General features: G+C 38.6%; 1 protein-coding gene across 3 annotated transcripts; it reads right to left on the minus strand.

Annotated features, from left to right (window-relative positions):
• Positions 1-1,315: 1,315 nt before the first annotated feature.
• On the minus strand, positions 1,316-16,257 carry PLEK2 (pleckstrin 2). 3 transcript variants are annotated; one of them, XM_039326867.1, is made up of 10 exons: positions 16,120-16,188; positions 14,532-14,606; positions 13,322-13,486; positions 11,397-11,578; positions 10,763-10,854; positions 9,241-9,428; positions 8,477-8,578; positions 7,131-7,214; positions 3,692-3,770; positions 1,316-2,535 (listed from the first exon to the last, which is right to left on the minus strand). In XM_039326867.1, exons 1-10 carry the CDS (start codon positions 16,165-16,167, stop codon positions 2,408-2,410), a joined length of 1,143 nt encoding a protein of 380 aa, XP_039182801.1. In that variant the 5' UTR covers positions 16,168-16,188; the 3' UTR covers positions 1,316-2,407. The 3 variants fall into 3 exon arrangements, with proteins under 3 accessions (XP_039182801.1, XP_039182803.1, XP_039182802.1); XM_039326869.1 differs by lacking the exon at positions 14,532-14,606 and having other exon boundaries at positions 16,120-16,257; XM_039326868.1 differs by lacking the exons at positions 14,532-14,606; positions 16,120-16,188 and adding an exon at positions 14,239-14,481.
• Positions 16,258-18,749: the final 2,492 nt, after the last annotated feature.

Raw genomic sequence — 18,749 nt, forward strand, 5'->3', positions numbered from 1 at the left:
AATAAATAATGTCTTTGTACAAATCTGTGGTCTGACTATAACTCAGAAACAGTCAAATGAAATAGCAATGCTGTTGATAAGTTTAGGTATATTCTAAAATAGCTTTACTATATCACTTCAAGGATCTGAACACTAAGAAAATAATTCTTTTGAAAATTTAGAGGTATGTGTTGACATCAGTATTGGAAAACATGCTCACTCAAAGATGCTCAGCCAAAAGTAAATCCCTTTTCCTCTTAATGTTCCTTTTAAAGTTGTTTCCAATGAAGCAGAACAGAGTCCAGGCATTAGTGGAATAACATCTGGTAATGGAAAAGATTTCAGCAGAGAGGAGCAGAAGGGAGGGGAGGTTCATTTGTCCAAAATGGTATAGGGTTTCCTGCCTGAGCAGGGGGTTGGACTAGATGACCTCCAAGGTCCCTTCCAACTTATTATTATTATTATTATTATTATTATTATTATTATTATTATTATTATTATAGCAACTTGCAAAGAGAGGAATTATACCAGATTTAGTTCAGAAACTTTGAGGAATTAGGCAATAAGTTAATTGAACCACTTGATACTAAATTAACAGTTTTTGTAAAAGAATGGATTAAAGGCTTTTAAAAATGAAGAGATGAAAAAAGTTAAGAACAAAGTTGTGCAAAACAAATACCGAAAGATGTAAAACTAATGACAAAGTGGAAATTCTAGACTCTAGACAGTGGTTCTCAACCTTTTTAATGCCACGACCCCCAACCGGTCGTAAGTTGAGGACTACTCAACTGGTCGTAAGTTGAGGACTACTCAACTGGTGAAGCACCGTTTGCAGAATGGGACTTTTGGCGGGCTCAGCAGGGCAGAGACAGCCTGGACAATTCTATTGGCTTTTGAAAGCCAATAGAATTAGACTCTATTCAAGAGACTCTATTCTATTGGTTTTCAAAAGCCAATAGAATAAAAGGGAGTAGCACAGCTAAGGAAAAGGGGGAAAAAATGGCGGACTGCGTTGTTTGGCGACCCCCGTGAAATGGTCGTTCGACCCCAAATGGGGCCCCGACCCACAGGTTGAGAACCACTGCTCTAGAGGGTAAGACAGAAGTTGTAGATACAGACTTCGAAAGAGAACTAGATAATTTGGTTCGATTGGAATTAAGAGAGAAGGAATTTTGTTTGAGAATTCTGTATTCTGGAACATTTGACCGAGCTTTGAGGCATATGGTATACTTGCCTAACTTTTTAACCTAGCACTGCTCAAGATGCCTTCAATTAGTGTGATCTCAGAGTCCCCAAATGGTTACTTTAAAAAAAAATTTTTTAGGAAGCTAAGGAATACGAGAGTAAAAAATTGGTTTATTTTTTAAATAAAAATACAAACATCTAAATCACTATTCAGTGTTTACACTCATGCAGGATAATATACAATGAAGAGTTGGGATGGAGGGGGGGAATGAAACATGGCAGCATCTGGAGTCCACCATCACAGTGGTGATGGTAAAAACATAACTGATCTTTCTAACACCAGTTCTAAGTATTTGCATGCCTTATGCTCAGATTATAAATATGCATTTTGTCTTAAGACATTTTTCCTCTTCCACCCTATGAGAACAGCAGCAGTGTGGGCTACACTGTATGTTCAGCACGTGAGACTTCTCATCCCAGTATATTTCACAGAAATGTCCCTTTTCCAAATAATGTAGTCCCCGATAGCTGTTCAGTTCATCTCTATTTTTATCATTACAGGAATCCTGTAGGACAGGTTAGACTGACAACATAATTGATTCAAAATCATGCTGGGACTGGATATGAACAGGAGGCAAAAAGCAATTTTGTTGTCTCAGGATATCCAGAGCACTATAAGTCAGAAATGGTAATATGGTAATATTAATATGGTGAATTTCTCCCTGTCTTAATATGTAAATACTAAGCTTTCTTGTATCACAGCAACATTCTTGCCTCCAGCACCTTCCTAAATAATGTTGTAATCCCTGAAACTTCCCACTAGTGAAATAGGATCTGCAAGTATAGAGACATATAAAAACATACAGTAGATTAAGGAATTTGCATTAAATCATTTTGAAAGGGCCAGATTTGGTTCCAGGATGTTGGTTTTGCTAGTTTCTCCTCAGTAGCCAATTTAGGTCTGTTTCAGATGGAGGTATGAGATAGCATATGCCAAACTGCAGAATGGTGCCAGGCAATCAACATGTTATCATATTGTCAAAATTTGCAGAACTTCTGATGAAGTGGATATGTCATCATAGGCTTCCTTGTTTCAGAGAAAAAGCCTAAATACAATAGACACTGCCAGGTGCTAACATCATGCCAGGCTAAAACAACTCAGCCAGCAATCTCAAAAAGCAGCCCCTTTTAATGTCCTAGAAATGGTATTATACTGTCCCATAAATGCACTTTGGTACATCTCCTATGTTAGTGGCTTGATGGCCTCAATCCAGTTAGCTCTTTCTGCCTTGGAGCTAGCCTGTATGTAGTAGTGAATGTCATTCTTTGTAATAATTTTGAAGAGGTTGCCCTGCACATTTCCTTTCACTCCTGCAAAAGAAAAAAAGAGCAGTTATTTAATAGAACATACAGGTGGTCTTCAACTTAACAGCCATTTGTTTATTGACTATTCCAAGTTGCAACAGCACAAAAAAACTGACTTGTAACCAGTTGTCACACTTACAACCATTGCAGCATTCCCATGGTCATGTGATTAAAATTCAGACACTTGACAACTGACTCATATTTATGACAGTTGCAGTGTCTCAGGATCATGTGGTCACCTTTTGCAAACTCCTGACAAGCAAAGTCAACGGGGAAACCAGTCACTTAACAACCGTGTTACTAAGTTAACATATGCAGGATTCACTTAACAACTGTGGCAAGAAGGGTCATACAATGGGACAAAATTCCCCTAAAAACTGTCTTGCTTAGCAATAGAAACTTGGACTTAACTGTGGTCATAAGTTGAGACTAACTGTAAAAGAGAGACAGTTTGGTGAAGTAGTTAAGGCATCAGGCTAGAAACTGGGAGACAGTGAATTCTAGTCCTGCCTGAGGCATAAAGCCAGCTGGGTAACCTTGACCCAGTCATACTCTCTCAGTCCCAGGAAGGAGGCAATGGCAAACCACTTCTGAAAATCTTAAGGTCCATTTGAGCAACTAAGCAACGCTTCTTTTGGGAATCTATTATATTCCACCTGAGAATAAGGTTGCTTAAGTGTTTCATTCCTGAAGAGAAATCACAGCCATTTCTGCTGTGTTTGCCCTCCCCTAAGCTATCCTACTGGTGTTTAAGTTAAAGAAAAGTGTGAGAGAGGGGGGCTGGCTTTTTACCTTTTAGACAACTTTTGCTACATCTTTGAGAAGGATGTGGCTTTTTCATGTATAATGTGGCTAAAACTGGAGGAAGTTGGGGTGTGGATCCTGCATATTTTATACAGCCCACCCCTTTCTTCTCTATCATTTAAGAACAGGCCCTAGCAGAAAATCTGATGCATTAGATGGGCTCTAGGAGCTCTTTATCACAAGCAATAGTGGGATAAGATTGTGTAACTCATGGTTTGGAAATGGCAGCAGAAGGGGAATGGGCTGCATCTAATGCCCCTGCAAATAATGAAGGACCACTCTAATCTTTCTCAATGAACAAAAAAAAGAAACCTATCAAAAGAGCAGTAAGAATGGATCTTGCAAGGTAATAACTTGCCTGTTGGGACTCCATTGTCTTCCAGTGCTGAAACAAGGCAACCACGGAGAGAAAATCCCCCCACTGGTTTGTTATCCTCCTATAGGAGAAAAAAAAGTGGACCAATGTGAGTAAAACAAATATAATAAAATATTAAATTCCCTCCAATAAATTTGACACAAAGCAAGGGAAGTTTTGCTTGAGTCTGCTTCCGTTTAAAGAGATGCTCTACAATCCTTTCCCAATTGTTGACTGTAATAGCTATTTAACAGAAGTACAGGCAGGATTTCGAAGAGGCAGAGGAACTAGAGATCAAATTGCCAACATACGCTGGATCATGGAGAAAGCTAGGGAGTTCCAGAAAAACATCTACTTCTACTTCATTGACTATGCAAAAGCCTTTGATTGTGTGGATCACAACAAATTGTGGCAAGTTCTTAAAGAGATGGGAGTACCAGACCATCTCATTTGTCTCTTGAGAAACCTATATGCGGGTCAAGAAGCAACAGTGAAAACCGAACACGGAACCACTGATTGGTTCAAAATTGGAAAAGGAGTCCGGCAAGGCTGTATACTGTCGCCCTGCCTATTTAACTTATATGCAGAGCACATCATGAGAAAGGCAGGGCTAGATGAATCAAAAGTTGGAATTAAGATTGCCGGGAGAAATATCAACAACCTAAGATATGCAGATGATACAACTCTAATGGCAGAAAGTGAAGAGGAACTAAAGAGCCTCTTGATGCGGGTGAAGAAGGAGAGTGCAAAAGTTGGCTTGAAACTCAACATTAAGAAAACCAAAATCATGGCATCCGGCCCTCTCAATTCCTGGCAAATAGATGGGGAAGAAATGGAGGTAGTGACAGATTTTATTTTTCTGGGATCCAAGATCACCTCAGATGGGGACTGCAGCCAAGAAATTAAAAGATGCTTGCTCCTGGGGAGGAAAGCTATGGCAAATCTAGACAGCATTCTAAAAAGCAGAGACATCACCCTGCCAACAAAAGTGCGTATAGTCCAGGCCATGGTTTTCCCAGTTGCAATGTATGGCTGTGAAAGTTGGACCATAAGAAAGGCTGAGCGCAAAAGAATTGAGGGCTTTGAACTATGGTGTTGGAGAAGACTCCTGCGAGTCCCTTGGACTGCAAGGCGTTCAAACCGGTCAGTCCTAGAAGAGATCAACCCCGACTGCTCTTTAGAAGGCCAGATCCTGAAGTTGAAACTCAAGTACTTTTGCCACCTAATGAGAAGGAAGGATTCACTGGAGAAGAGCCTAATGTTGGGAAAGATTGAGGGCAATAGAAGAAAGGGACGACAGAGAATGAGATGGCTGGATGGAGTCACTGAAGCAGTAGGTGTGAATTTAAATGGACTCCAGAAGATGGTAGAGGACAGGAAGACCTGGAGGAATGTTGTCCATGGGGTCGCGATGGGTCGGACACGACTTCGCAATTAACAACAACAAGCTATTTAAAGAGGCAGTGCTAAAGTAGCTATGTTTGCATGACATGCTAAACCATGGTAATGTTAGCATGTGGACACTGCCATCTAAGCTCTGCTACATGTGATTGATACCATCTTAAAGTGGGTGCCCTTGTCAACTTGCAGAAACTGAAACTGAAAAGCAGAGGCAATGTTTTGCCTCAGATTTTAGTTTCCACAAGTTGAGAATAGCAGCAGCTTTAGGCTTGCAGCAGCACATTAGGCCTTAGGTATAATCTCCACAGTTGATTAAAGGGTTTCAACAACCTGGGGATTAAATGGCACTTTCATGAACACTTTACACTGCCTAAAGGCACTCCTATGCTGCCAACAATTCTATTTTTTCAATCCTTTAAAAAGCAATCTGAAGACAGTCTGGACTTAACTTCTCTTCTGCTGACTCACAACACTGAGAACAAGTGCAAAGAATCACAGCCATGTCCTGAACTATCACTATGGTTCTGGAGAAAGAGAAATTCTTACCATCTACGCACAAGGCAACATTAAAAATCCCTTACAGTAGGTTCCTCTCCCCATCTGGCTCCAATCTTGATGTGTTGTGTAACTGTTTTATCATATGAGAGTGGATTGGGAGTTGGGGGGTGAGGCTACATCTTCTCTTTAAAATATCTGTTAGGGCCAGCTGATGGCTAGGAATTAGGAGTTGGGGTAAGGTAAGACTTCCTGCACAAAGGTCTGTCCACAAGCTTCAAAGAATTGCACAATATTTAAAATACATGATCTCAGGTAGACCTTACTTAATGACCAGCACTGGGACAAGCAACCCTGTTGCAAAGCAAAGTGATCATTAAGTGAGACATCATATTTTACTCTGGCTTCAAACACACATTGTTGAGTTTGCCCAGATCCCAAACAAGCAACGTAGAATTGCAGACTTCCAGAAATGACCTGAGATCTAACCAGAGTCCTCAGATGGCTCCGATAAACACAGTTTATTTATTTTAAAACATTTATTTAACTTAATCTTATATCCAACTCTGGGTGGCTCCCAATCAGCAAAATCTTCCTAACACTTCTTCCTAATAAAATGGTTAACATTAAAAATCATTTTATATCAAACCTATTTTTCTCCTGAATTGATTTTCATTCTCTAACTAGGGTATATATAAAAAAAAAAAGACAGGACTCCTGTATGTACCATATTTGCATAGGGCAGTGATGGCGAACCTTTTAGAGAGTGAGTGCCCAAACTGGAACCCAAAACCCACATGTATCGTCGGGTGCCGGGTGGGCGTGGCCAATTGGTTGGGCATGGCTGCGGTGGTAACGGCAGACTGGTGGGACTAAACAGTTCAATCAATTCCAACTTTACGAGATTTTTTTTTCCCCGTGAGAAGTTGAAATTGATTAATTGAACCTTTTTTTTTTTTTGCACACGGCGGCACAGGCCTAAAGCGAAAAGATTTTATAAAACCCAGCTGAAGGCCTAGGACTGGGGCAATGGTGCGTGTGCCCACAGAGAGGGCTCTGCGTGCCACCTGTGGCACACGTGCCATAGGTTCGCCACCACAGGCATACAGGAAAAAAAAACCTTCAGCAGTAAGTATCTTGCTGAAATTCCAAAACATAACTTGTTCCATCCCAAAATCTAAATGTGTACTTTTTTCAAAGACAGAAAACAATAGCCACAAGGTATATCTATTCCCAATGCAAATGTGTTATATTAGGCTACTTTTTAAATTCTGCATTTAATTGGCACATTGAATTACAACTAATATGGATATGAACTGCAGCACAGTGCAAACTACTCAAGATCTGCTATAAATATGTGGGCCATTTAGGATCCAGTGGGAAGAGATCTCAAGGGATCTGCCCCCAGCCTTACTGAAATCCATGCAGAATTCATTCTTCCTACCTATCAACAACAGTCTTAAGGCAGTTTGGGGGTGGGGGGGGAGGACATTTCCCAAAGGCACACATGCAGGGAGGTTTGAACCTTGCCATGCCATTGTCTCACCTTTGTGGGGTCATAATAGTGTAAGAAAGCAGGATCAGACCTCAGGACAAAGCGCCTGACTTTCCAGTTCTTCCTCTTGTGCCCCTGAAAGTTGGGAAACAAATTTAATTTTCTTTCTCCAAAACACAGATCTCTCGTAATTGTCAATACTAGAGAAAAAATATTGCATTATCTGTTTACTCCCATTTATCATTGCAGAAGCAGCCACAGGTGTGAAGACAAGCTGAGAGATAATACAGGTAGTCCTCACTTAACAACCATTCATTCAGGAACCATTTAAATGATACTTATACCTGGACTCCAGAGTTAGGACTGTTAGAGTGCCTCTGTAGTCGCACGATAAAAATTCAGGCACTTGGTAGCCCCCTCCCCTTGCATCTGAGATTGCAGGATATGCTTCAGCAAGCCCCATCCACCTCTCCCCCCCCTCCTTTTGCTCCCCTACACTCCATGATCTTTGCCCTCTTGTCCCTGGCCTGGCTCTGTGAGGCAGCTGCTGGCACTCAAGGCCTTCTTCTGGAGGTTGGGTATAGCAGTTACCTTGTGAGACCACAAGAAGATAGCGAAGGTCTGTTAGGGGCAGTAGAGCACAGTTGATCTACTGATTTTACTATTACCGAGAAGCCGCCATAAATGAAATGGTTAAAAATATTTGATATATTGAAATGTGAGAGGAAACACCATAATCCTTAGAGTTGTTTGAATGAGTGTAGATCAGGGGTACCTAAAATATTTCAAGGGCCTTTGCATTCTCCTAACCGAAGACTGAATTCACAATAAGACTAGATTTTATTTAATTATGTTTAACAAAAAAATATATATATAATTAAATAAGATTATGCTCCAGCCATGTATTTGAATAATTTCCCCCGCCTGTCAGATTACAAATTACAATTTATAAATACGTTTTAGTGGCTTGTAAGGGCTACTCCTTAAGCTTTCAGGTGTTATGTGTGATCCTAGGGCCTGCCTTCTGGTGTAAACTGTGCTGTGTAGAAAAAACAATTTGCTATGCCAAAAATTAGACAATGATGCTTGGGTGTCATTTTCTGTATCAGGCTGAAAGAAAAACTACGTGTTCATTAAGTCACACATAATGGGTAGAAGATTGCTTCTCTGTATTCTCCATTTCTAACACTTCTTTTTAAAGAAACTTAGTGAGCGGAGTTTCAATTAGTTACCATCTAAGTCTTGTTCATGTGTTAGTTAATTTGATAACTGTACATTAATTAAATTGTGAGGGTTCCCTATTAAAATGCCATTTCAAAAAGAGTTTTAGAAGACAGCAATAAAAATTGCTTCATTCCCATCCTGTGATTAGTTTGAAAATATGAAGTCATATTTACCTGTTTTATCAAAAAGCCTTGCTTTAAAATTGTGCCACTCAGTTCAAGTATGTTAATACTGAGATGTTCTTTAGTATTAACTTTTTTCTTATAATTTTCAGCCTGTGGTAAAAACAAAAGCAACATGACTATGTTACTAAAGAGTTGATACTAGTTTTACAAACACTGATTTCATCCTTTAACATGATTGATTTTTCATTCATTTTTACAAGCTTTGATCTCAAAACTATTCTCCTCCTCCTCAGCCATTTTAATTATTTTTCATAGCACATCCTGGGAAATTAAAATGGCAAGGCAAACCCAGAGCTGGCCATTGCAGATACATGGCTGCTGTTGTTATCTTTATCCAAAGATAAAAAAATAGCTTACTAATATAAGATGGTGCCCACCAGGAGCAATTTTGCAGTGTTAGTTGGTGGGGTGTTATTCCTGAAGCACATCCTGACAAGCAATCACAGTAACAAAAATGCGCAATCCAAGAAGAGGTTTCATCCTTCTGAGCAGTGTTCTCCAGGGATATAGTTACATCCCAAGTCTTACTACGTACCGGTAGGCTTGTTCACACCTTTGCAAAGTCCAACTGATATCATAACCTTAGATAAAAGCATTGAAAGCTTTAGAAAGTACAAGTCTTTTATCAAGATCATTTGATCATTTGCTTGCCTATTTTTTTCTATTTGTCTGAACAAAGTAAATTCACACAACTAACTTTTGAACCTCATCTGTAAAAAGGAGATTCAGCTTTCAGAGTTTGCGTTACTTACAAATGCATACAAGGCAGTAGAGTCATCTAAAAATTGCTCAGTCAAATCTCCATTCCTCATGGCTTCAGTGCTGCGAGCTCCCATAGGTTTAATGAAATTTTCATCCATCAGCACAGAAGCCAGCGTGACTGCTTCAAGCCGGGAAGCTGCAAAGCTATTGGAAATCAACCAGTCTACTAGTATGGAACCTGGAAGGAAGAAATGGAGTTAGTCAGACAAGCAAGAATTATGCATAGTTGTCTGATCTCTAGGACAGATAGAAGGCAGAAACAGCAATACTGTGTCCTTCTAGTAAATTTTAAAAAGTTGATTCCTTTTGAAGATTTATTTATGTATTAAAATCTTTCTGGATAAATTTAAAAAAAATTGTTCCTGAAATACTTAAACTGAAGCAAACTAGGTAATAGTAGGGATATATGCTTGCTGCAACATTCATTTCCTAAAAAATATCTAGTAAAAAAATAACAACAGAAGTATCAGGCAGAGACTCTTAAAATTAACTTCTTGGCCCATTGTTCAAAAATATCCCTCAGTATATCCAGGGTTAAAATATGTTGCTCCATTCCGTTTTAATAAGTTAAATTTAAGTTTTCTCCTTTAATTATAATTTTTAGTTTTTTTCTAGTTCCCTCTATTGTCCATTTTTTAAAGTCTGATCATTAAAAAAAAGAATTAAAAACAAACATTTTTCCCATAGGAAGGATTCTTATAATTAATTCCAAAATTTATTTCAAATTGATATGGACCCTTAGTCCATTTGTAATTTTCAAAAAGCAACATTTTGGAAAACTTCACCCCTTTTTTGTTTATTAAAAAAGAGTTGTTTTACAAAAAAAACCATTAAACTTTATTCAAAATTTATTTTGCTAGGGACTGAAGGAAAATCACTTTTTTTCAGACTTATCAATCTAAAAATTCCTAATAGCTAAAAAGTTAACAATCAATCTCCGAAAGTGATTAGCAAAGAATGTACATGTTAACTCAGTATCCTTCTGAAAAGGCAGATTTTGGTTTGGGCAAGATGGCTGTTCTCTTATCTCCCAGAATTCTAAAACCACCACTATCTTGCAATCTCCTCTTGAGAAACAACTGTATGGTGTATAAATGTGCAATCTAAGTCTAAGTCCAGAGAAGAATTATGAAGAGCTGGTCTATTTGCGGACTCTTCTTTCTGCCCTGGTTATTAACTTAGTAGAGCTGTCTTCAGTTCTCCATTTTTTTCTGCAGAAGTTCCTAGTGAGTTTCATAACTGATTAGGGAGATGAATCTGAATCTGTCTGATTTAATTTAGCACTCTAATCACTAACATACTTCCTCTGATAGCTTCATCTTGTAAAGGATATTTCCACGCAATTTCTGAAATGTGCCACCTGGTTTTTTGCAAGCAGTGGAACAAAAGAAATTGAAAATGCATTTTTTATTATTTTTCACACGCCTGATAATTAAAACAGGTTCTGAAATGTTTTCTGGTATAAAATGTTTCTAAACAGGAAGAACAAAGAACAAAGTTAGCAACGTGTACCTGTAAAGCTTTCTTTATACAAGCTGCCTTGTCCTGTGTTGGGTGTTATCTTGATTCCGCTGCTGTTGTCATACATTTTGTCCACAATATGACTGGAGGAAAAAAAATCAAGAGAGGGTCAGTGATAAGCAAACTGAAGAACCAGTTTTGTGAATTTACCCACATTCCATTGTTTTCAGCTAATAACATGTTTTCAGTCCAAAAATATTCAGAAAATGTTTGGAATCCAGTTCTGCTTAAATGCAAATGGAATTCATACATTTCTCCCAAGTGATGGCCATCCTCCACTGCCAGTGGCCATTATCTGTGCTTTATTACATCACATTCCAAAATGTCATGATACAGTATGGAAGACTAGGTTGGATTCATGGATAAGTAATGCTGAGGAAATGCATCACAAAATTTTGAGTGCATGTACAGAGAAGTTGGGAAACCTATAGCCTTCCAGATGTGGATGAGCTACAATATCAAGCATCCCTTGCCACTGGCTTGGAAATCTGTGGCTGTGGAGATATTTGGCTTGATGTCAAGAACCACCGGCTTCTCATTCCTAATATACAGAAAGCAGTGCTTGTTGTTTTCAGTCCAAACCAGCAACATGTAAAAGCAGACTGAGAATTTATTTACCACGTACTTCAGACTGATGTTTGTAGGAAGTTTGAAGGAGTTTCTCATGAGGTGAAGTTGCTGAACTTGCACTGGATTGCCAGCATGAATAGCGCCAGTGATATCCAAAGCCCAAATGTCACGCTCTTCTCGAGAGCAACAGTCAAGGAAATAGTCGGTGTTGGTTTTTGTCCTTAGCTTAATAACTAACTGCAAAAGAATGGCAAAAGAAGCAGCATTTACAGGAATTGTCCCAAAAAGAAAGTGCCTTACAGCGCACATCTATTTTACTCCAACTGAGTTTCATTGCTAATGCACACCCCCCCCCCATTAAATAAATTAGCCAAATGAGCAAGAGAGAGGTCATAAAAAATAGATGGGATTCCATGCATTCAGAGATCAATACAATGAAAAGTTCATCAGATTCGAAGAACATCACTAGGTTAACATAAAAATTTCGGAATAGCTTTCAGCTGAATCTGAATGAGAAAAATATTTCAGTAGTTCCTTCTCTGCTCCTGATTTGCAGCCTTGAAAACAACCACCGATAAACTATTGAAAACTCATCAGGTTGTCTACCTATATCTTCCATTTTACTAATCATAAAATGTAAACCTAAATTACCCAACAGATCTGTGACATGTAGGAATTGCAAGGAAGCAATACAACAAGCCTAAACTAATAGACGACAGCCTGATTTTTTGTGTGGTTTGGGCGAGGATTGTTAGATTAGGATAAATTGGTTAGATTAGTTAGATTAGGCCATCAAATCCAATCACCTGAGTTAGTGTGAGAACCTAAATTAAAGCACATAGTGTCTAATGACTAAAGAGTGGCTGGTTACACAGCTTGGGTTCACTAGTTTAGAATTACAAAAATAATAGAATTGGAAGTGCTAGCTGGGGAAATCCCAGTTAAAGCTTCACAGAGAAACAGATGTCTGGCCTTTGCTTTAGTTCATTGCTGCTGTGAGTAACTGGTTTCTCAGTTGAACTGTTCCAACCTTTAGAAAGTTTTTTTTCCCCTGACTTGCCCGTTCACTTTTTTTTATCTGGCATAATATGCACTTCTTCTTAGAGCAGCGGTTCTCAACCTGTGGGTCGGGACCCCATTTGGGGACGAACGACCATTTCACGGGAGTCGCCAAACAATGCAGCCTGCCATTTTTTCCCCCCTTTTAGCTGTGCTACTCCCTTTTATTCTATTGGCTTTTGAAAGCCAATAGAATAGACTCTCTTGAATAGAGTCTAATTCTATTGGCTTTCAAATGCCAATAGGAATTGTCCAGGCTGTCTCTGCCCTGCTGAGCCTCCAAAAGTCCCATTCTGCAAACGGTGCTGCAAGTTGTCTGCAGCGAAGGCGAGCTGTCTGGAAGTTTCCACCCCTCCCTGCTGAGCAACTACTAAAAATGTAAGTAAAAGAGGGCCAGGGGTGGGAGGGGAGAGGCTGGTGGGCGCAGGGAGGATTGCTGGCGCGCGTGGGACCTGGCGGGTGCCTTACCTCCCTTGGGCTGGGCCAGCTGATGGCCCAGCTGGTGGTCGGCCTGCTCCGTCTCTGCCGCTTGCCAGCTATGCCTCGGCCGGCGCAGGGGGCGGCACCATCTATGCGCGGTGCTCCCGGGCAGGGACAGTCCTTGACTTACGACCGATTGGGTAGTCCTCAACTTACGACCGGTTGGGTAGTCCTCAACCTATGACCGGTTGGGGTCATGGCATTAAAAAGGTTGAGAACCACTGTCTTAGAGCTATAAAAGTCATCATGGAGTTATGAAGGATCTCCCTATGGTTTTTTGGGGGGGAGGGGAGTTCTATTTGAAAAGAAATTAGCTTTCTCAGAATATTATGCCAACTCATTCCCAGAACCTAGATTGTTCTCTTCCCTAATTGCTTTCTCTCATTTTAAAGTCAACACCGCAGTAAGAAAACTAAGCAAAGAATCCAACATGGGACTTACCGGCCTGTTCTCATATTCCAAACATGGGCAAGTAATCGTACAGCCATCCAGAAAAATCTTTCCCTTGGGAGAAGACTCCTGCTTTCCTCCCACAACTTTATAATAGAGCAGCCTGTCCTGGAGAAGAACAAACCACCTTGTTTTCCAATTGGGGACAACGTGACCCTGCAAGCAACAACAAAACAAAAAACAGTGGTTTTTGAAGCTGCTCAAAATCAGCTCTACCTGCTATGCTAAGGTACACAAAGGAACACGTTTATTAATTCCAACTCAAAACTTATTGCATTAATATATTTTTTACTGATAGAACTTTGAACAAAATCCTAGCCCCCCCCAGGTCTGTTACACTTATTTAAATTTTCCCCTGATGCTTCTATTAAAATAACTCATGGGTGCAGTATAAGAGCTGTATTTTAGAGCAGAACACAGATTCATAAAATTACAAAGTTCATTAAAACCATAGCATAAATATAACCAATATTGTCCTGCTCACATTTACAATCTATACTGCTATTTATTTTTTTTTTAAATGCCTTCAAGTTGAGTCTTGATTCCAGGTTACTGTCTGCACAAGTCTCTGCAGTTTTCTTGGCAACTGCATTTTTTGAGGAATGGTTTGCCATTTCCTTCTTCCTAAAGCTGAGACAACCAGCTGGCTTCCTGCCTACAGCGAGACTACAACTTACGGTCTCCCATTTTTTTCAATCGTGCATCTTTAACTGATATATCAGGTGATGTATATTATAATACAAACTAAAAGATTTTGAATAATAGAGGTATTACACTCTGAAAGAAAAAAAAGCAACAAGCCCACATTCACTGAAAATTAGGTGGAGAATTAGGTTTAATCTGTTAAAGAATACTTTCAGATAAAACGCTGATAGTGCACATGTCCTGCCCGCTTCATGGAATTTTACCAACAGTCCAGATGATAATATCATTTGTGGTATTAGCCCGCATTTCCTCATTGTTTTTCAAACTGCAACCGAACAAAAATCCCAAATTCTCTCCTTGTAAAAAATGTATTACGTTCTTATTTCTCCCAACACATCTGGACGGCAATAAGACTAGGTGTTTCCCTTTCTCTATTCCTTGCTGCGCGCTTCTTGTAGAATTTATAGGGACGTGTGAAAGGTGCCGAAGATGGGAGAGAAAGGAATTGCTTTGGAAGCAGAAACGGAAAATAAAGAAGATAAGAAAGGAGTGGCACCTTCAGACTCTCATCCACCATCATCAGGAACAGCTCCTCCCACCGTACTTCAGGCATGCATTTTCCTGTATATACCTGTTAAAAAATGGCACTTTTGTCCCGGTACATGTGCTGCTACCCTTCCTTAGCCGTAAGACTGCATGCAGAATTGTCATACATTTTCTTTTTTTTCTCTTTTACAAGGTATATCTATTTAAAGGAAAGGCAGCATGACTGTCTGAGGTCTGTTTGATTAGTAGGAACAGAAGTCCTCTTAATTCTCACTGGATGATTTATGGCTGAAAACCATGCAGCAGTGGGAAAAGCCAGCCTGTTTATGAATGGATCACAATGTTGTTTGGACTTTCCATAAAGCTCTGAGAAATCATTGAAGTCTTAGAAAATATCACCATGTGTGATTTCAGAGAAGGCCCCTATTGAATAATCATTCTGTGTAGTTGACAGAATTTTATTTTGAGGTGGAAGATGTTCAGGTTCAGATCATCCTTCAGATGTAACCTTTTCTTATTTTCTTTTTTCTTTTCTCAAAAAGGTGCTATGGATAAAAAAAAATGCTATAACTCTTCAGTGTCTCTCATTAGGCACCATCTGCACTATCTGCATAGCTCAAACTGTAGGAATCTAAAGCATTATGCTGTTAGAGTGAAAAACTATTTTCATGCCAGAAATCAATAATGACAAAATGTCATAAAAAGTCACTATTAAAAAAAAAAACCTCTCAGGAGATTATATTGCAGGTCTGAAAGTGACCATTTTGGAAAAACAAAACAAAATGAGACTTTAAGTGAGGAGTTAACTCCTCACTTAACTCATCTTTTTAACTCAAAAGATCTCAACAAACACAATGCACTTTGAATACATTACAATTGTTGATTGATTAGGTACTTCTGATCCTTCTCTCATGTAACCTTCATTTGCATAATCAACCTGCTCTTCCCTCTCCAATTCATTCCAGCATTTTAATTTAAATCCTATATCAGTTTGGTTGCACTTTGCATTTGATGAAGTTAGCTGACAAAAGTTTGCCTTTTATAAAATGTGTTAGTTGGAAAACATGTTGCCACACTCTTTATGAATTTTTGCTACCAAAGATCAACACAGCTGTCCTCCTACCACACCTACTGAAATATGTACTGAGCTTCAAACAGCTCATCAAAATACTTGCTACTTCATGCCCATTGGTGATTAAAACAAAAAGCCAGGATATTAAAAAAAAAGTTACATTTCTAAAAATGTAAAAACCAACTTGAACATCACTTACAATGGATCTACAATAATTCAAAAGCAGCAAGCCCAAAGATCATTCATCCAGAGGCATGAATTTGAAAAAGGAGGCTGGACTAGAGATGAAATTAGAACTGTTAGCTAGAAGGGCTAGAGATAAATTTTTCAAAGCATGTTATCCAGTTCAATTCCTTCATCCTTGAGGTTTTCCAGGGAGCTTTTTGTTATTTCTAAGATTTATGACTTTCTTTCTAATCAATTGAACATTACTATTTTTTTAATCATTTAAAAAATAATAAATAATATTTAAACAAGATCTTATAGTTAAGTATCCCAGTCAGAGATCAGTGGGAGGGAGTCTTACCTTTTTAACTAGAAAGCCCTCTTTCAGAATCCCCCTCCCTTCCTCCATGCTGGACAAGAGAAGAATGTGCCTGTGGAGAATCTTGCAAACAGCTGCAAACCGGTTTCCTCTGAATGTGAGGTTTTAAGAGGCAGGCAGACTTTCTTCACCCCCACTTCAGAGTGACGTCTGATCCCCTCCCTACTCAAGATAAAGCAAATACTGAGCTGGCAATGAGAGAGCACCTGTCCCTATGGTGACCAAGGTTGTTCCTATTTATAATTGTAAAGGCTCACACTGATTGAGTGCCTCAGGTAAGGTGAATCAGCCATTTGATTACACATCGCAGGAAGACGTCCCTGTAGTATGTGGAAGCCAAGAACTTACCGGAGGCTACAACGTTTTGCTCACTGGGAGTTTCCAAGGTTTGATACAGAGTAAAATGTCCTGATTGTTAATACATTGCATGCACTTTTGAGTCGTGGGATGTGGGCAGCAATATATTGCTTTAGAAAACAGTTTCTTGGTTAAAGGTCCTGGCTTGTAAGGAATAGCATGAACAACATGCTTAGGATAAAACTAGGCTTTGGTTAAGTTGCTATAACAAAATTTGGCCAAAATATACCAAAACTGATAATATGGTCTTTAACAGGGAATAATATAAATGGTTTGGTTGATAATTAAATCCACACCTTCTCTATCTTGCTAAAAATATTATGTAAAAGCCTTGATCAAAACCAACCTGAGCAATGGAAATCAATTTCTAAGGATCTGTCTGATGATGAACATGGCATAGACGATTGCAATCTGGAATATAAAAGGAGTGAATGATAAAGAGCAAGAATGAGCAATGACATGAAAGGAAGAAAAATATGTTGTGTATGTTGTGACATCAAGAAAAAAAAGGATTTTATAAAGCTGAGTAAAGGTGTCCTAATGTTGTGGATAAAGATGATGAATATGTGCAGGAAAGTTATGAGTGACATGACTAGAATGAATGTCAAAAAGGAGAAAAATGGAAGAATCTAAGTTGTTGTGGAGCTATAGAAATGTAGAAAATTCTAGGTTGGTGATAGTTGCATGTTACCTCCAGTGAAGGGTAATAATGAAAGAATCAGAAATGTTTTGGGGAAAAAAACCAATGCAACATTTGAACAAGTGCAATTCAGGGGAAAAATATTGTGCTAGGTGTTTTGAATGTATGAGTGGAAATGAGATGAGACAATACAGAAAAATGTATTGGGTGATTTAGAAACACAAGAATGAAAGAGAACAATAAGTATCTATTAGAAATATATATATATTTATTCCAAATATTTTGAATCATGGAATTATAGGGTTGGAAGGGACCTTGGTTTAAACATGTCTCTTCATATGTACACGTGACAGAATAATGAATATAAATCTGAAAGCATTATTTGATTATTAAGAATTGTTGAGGAAATTAGTGAAACACAGAAAAAATTAATGAAAAGTTTTAAATAAAACAGACTATTTTTTGCAAGTGTAAACAGTGGATCTTGGGGAAAAATAGAACGGAAGAAATTGAAGTAAAACTACAGTGGAAGTAGAACAACTGCAGAATGGGAAAGCATGTAGTAATGTATGCAGAAATATTAGAAGACAGATTAATCACCCATTATAATGGATAGAAAATAGACATATGGAAAGAGGATGTGGAATTTGCTTGGAAAAAAGTAACAAGAATGATGTTACATAATATTACAGAAGTATGTCTATTTGACTAATGGGAAGTATGAAAAAGATGCTTTTACACGATGAAGTGAAAGAGGCTGTGGGTTTTTTTTTTAAAATGTATATAAGATACATGCACAAATGCTGCAAATGAGGTACTTGGTACTGTAGGGATGTCTTGGTTAGAAATATATTTATACTTTTATGTGCACATGATGCCATGTTATTGGCTGAGAATCCAGATTATTTGCAGTGAAACTTAAATTGCATAATGTAGTGAGATATATGGTTCTAAAAATTAACATATCAAAGATTAAGATAGTTCTGTGTCACAGGGAAAATAGAACCAATGATTGTAAAAGTGGAGAATATGGTGTACTGCACTTTGGTGTAGTGGATACTAGGCTACATACTGGGTGTCCATGAGTTCCACTCTCAACTTAGGCACAAAGCCAGCTGGGTAACCTAGGGCCAGTCATTCTTTCACTCCCAGGAAGGAGATAACCCACTTCTGAAAACTTGCCAAGAGAACTGTGAGGTCTTGTCTAGACAGTTGCGAAGAGTGAAGGCACCAAAATAACAACAAATAAAAGCAAACTAGTCCAATCTGTATTATAGCCAGACATTTTAATCCAGATTTAAAATTGAAATATATACAAGAAAGATCTTTAAAGCAAACCTGACATAGCCTTGTTACAAATAGTAACTGGATATTTCCAAAATTTCGGTTTGCTATTTATCCCAGGAATGGGAGACCTTTTTATGAGGCTGAACACTCCCTTCTGTGTCAGATAATGGGTAAATAATAAAAAACCCAAGAAGGGTAAAGATAGCATAAATTAAACAGGTAATGCATTAAATGTTCTCCTTCTGGCAATAGACAATCAGATGCTTCCAAGACATCCAGGAACTGTGAAAGGAAAGTGCATCTGAACAATATGACTGGATACAGGTAG

This window comes from Crotalus tigris, unplaced genomic scaffold (assembly GCF_016545835.1).
Source record: "Crotalus tigris isolate CLP2741 ecotype Arizona unplaced genomic scaffold, ASM1654583v1 scf7180000024346.1432988, whole genome shotgun sequence".
Taxonomy (NCBI): domain Eukaryota; kingdom Metazoa; phylum Chordata; class Lepidosauria; order Squamata; family Viperidae; genus Crotalus; species Crotalus tigris.

Excerpts from the sequence above, each read along its gene's own strand:
- PLEK2 (XM_039326867.1), bottom strand. The coding sequence starts at position 16,167 with ATGGAGGAAGGGAGGGGGATTCTGAAAGAGGGCTTTCTAGTTAAAAAG. Across the intron at positions 11,579-13,321 it reads TGGAATATGAGAACAGGCCG|TTAGTTATTAAGCTAAGGAC; the intron begins GTAAGTCCCATG and ends ATTCTTTTGCAG. Across the intron at positions 3,771-7,130 it reads ACTATTATGACCCCACAAAG|GAGGATAACAAACCAGTGGG; the intron begins GTGAGACAATGG and ends TTTCTCCTATAG.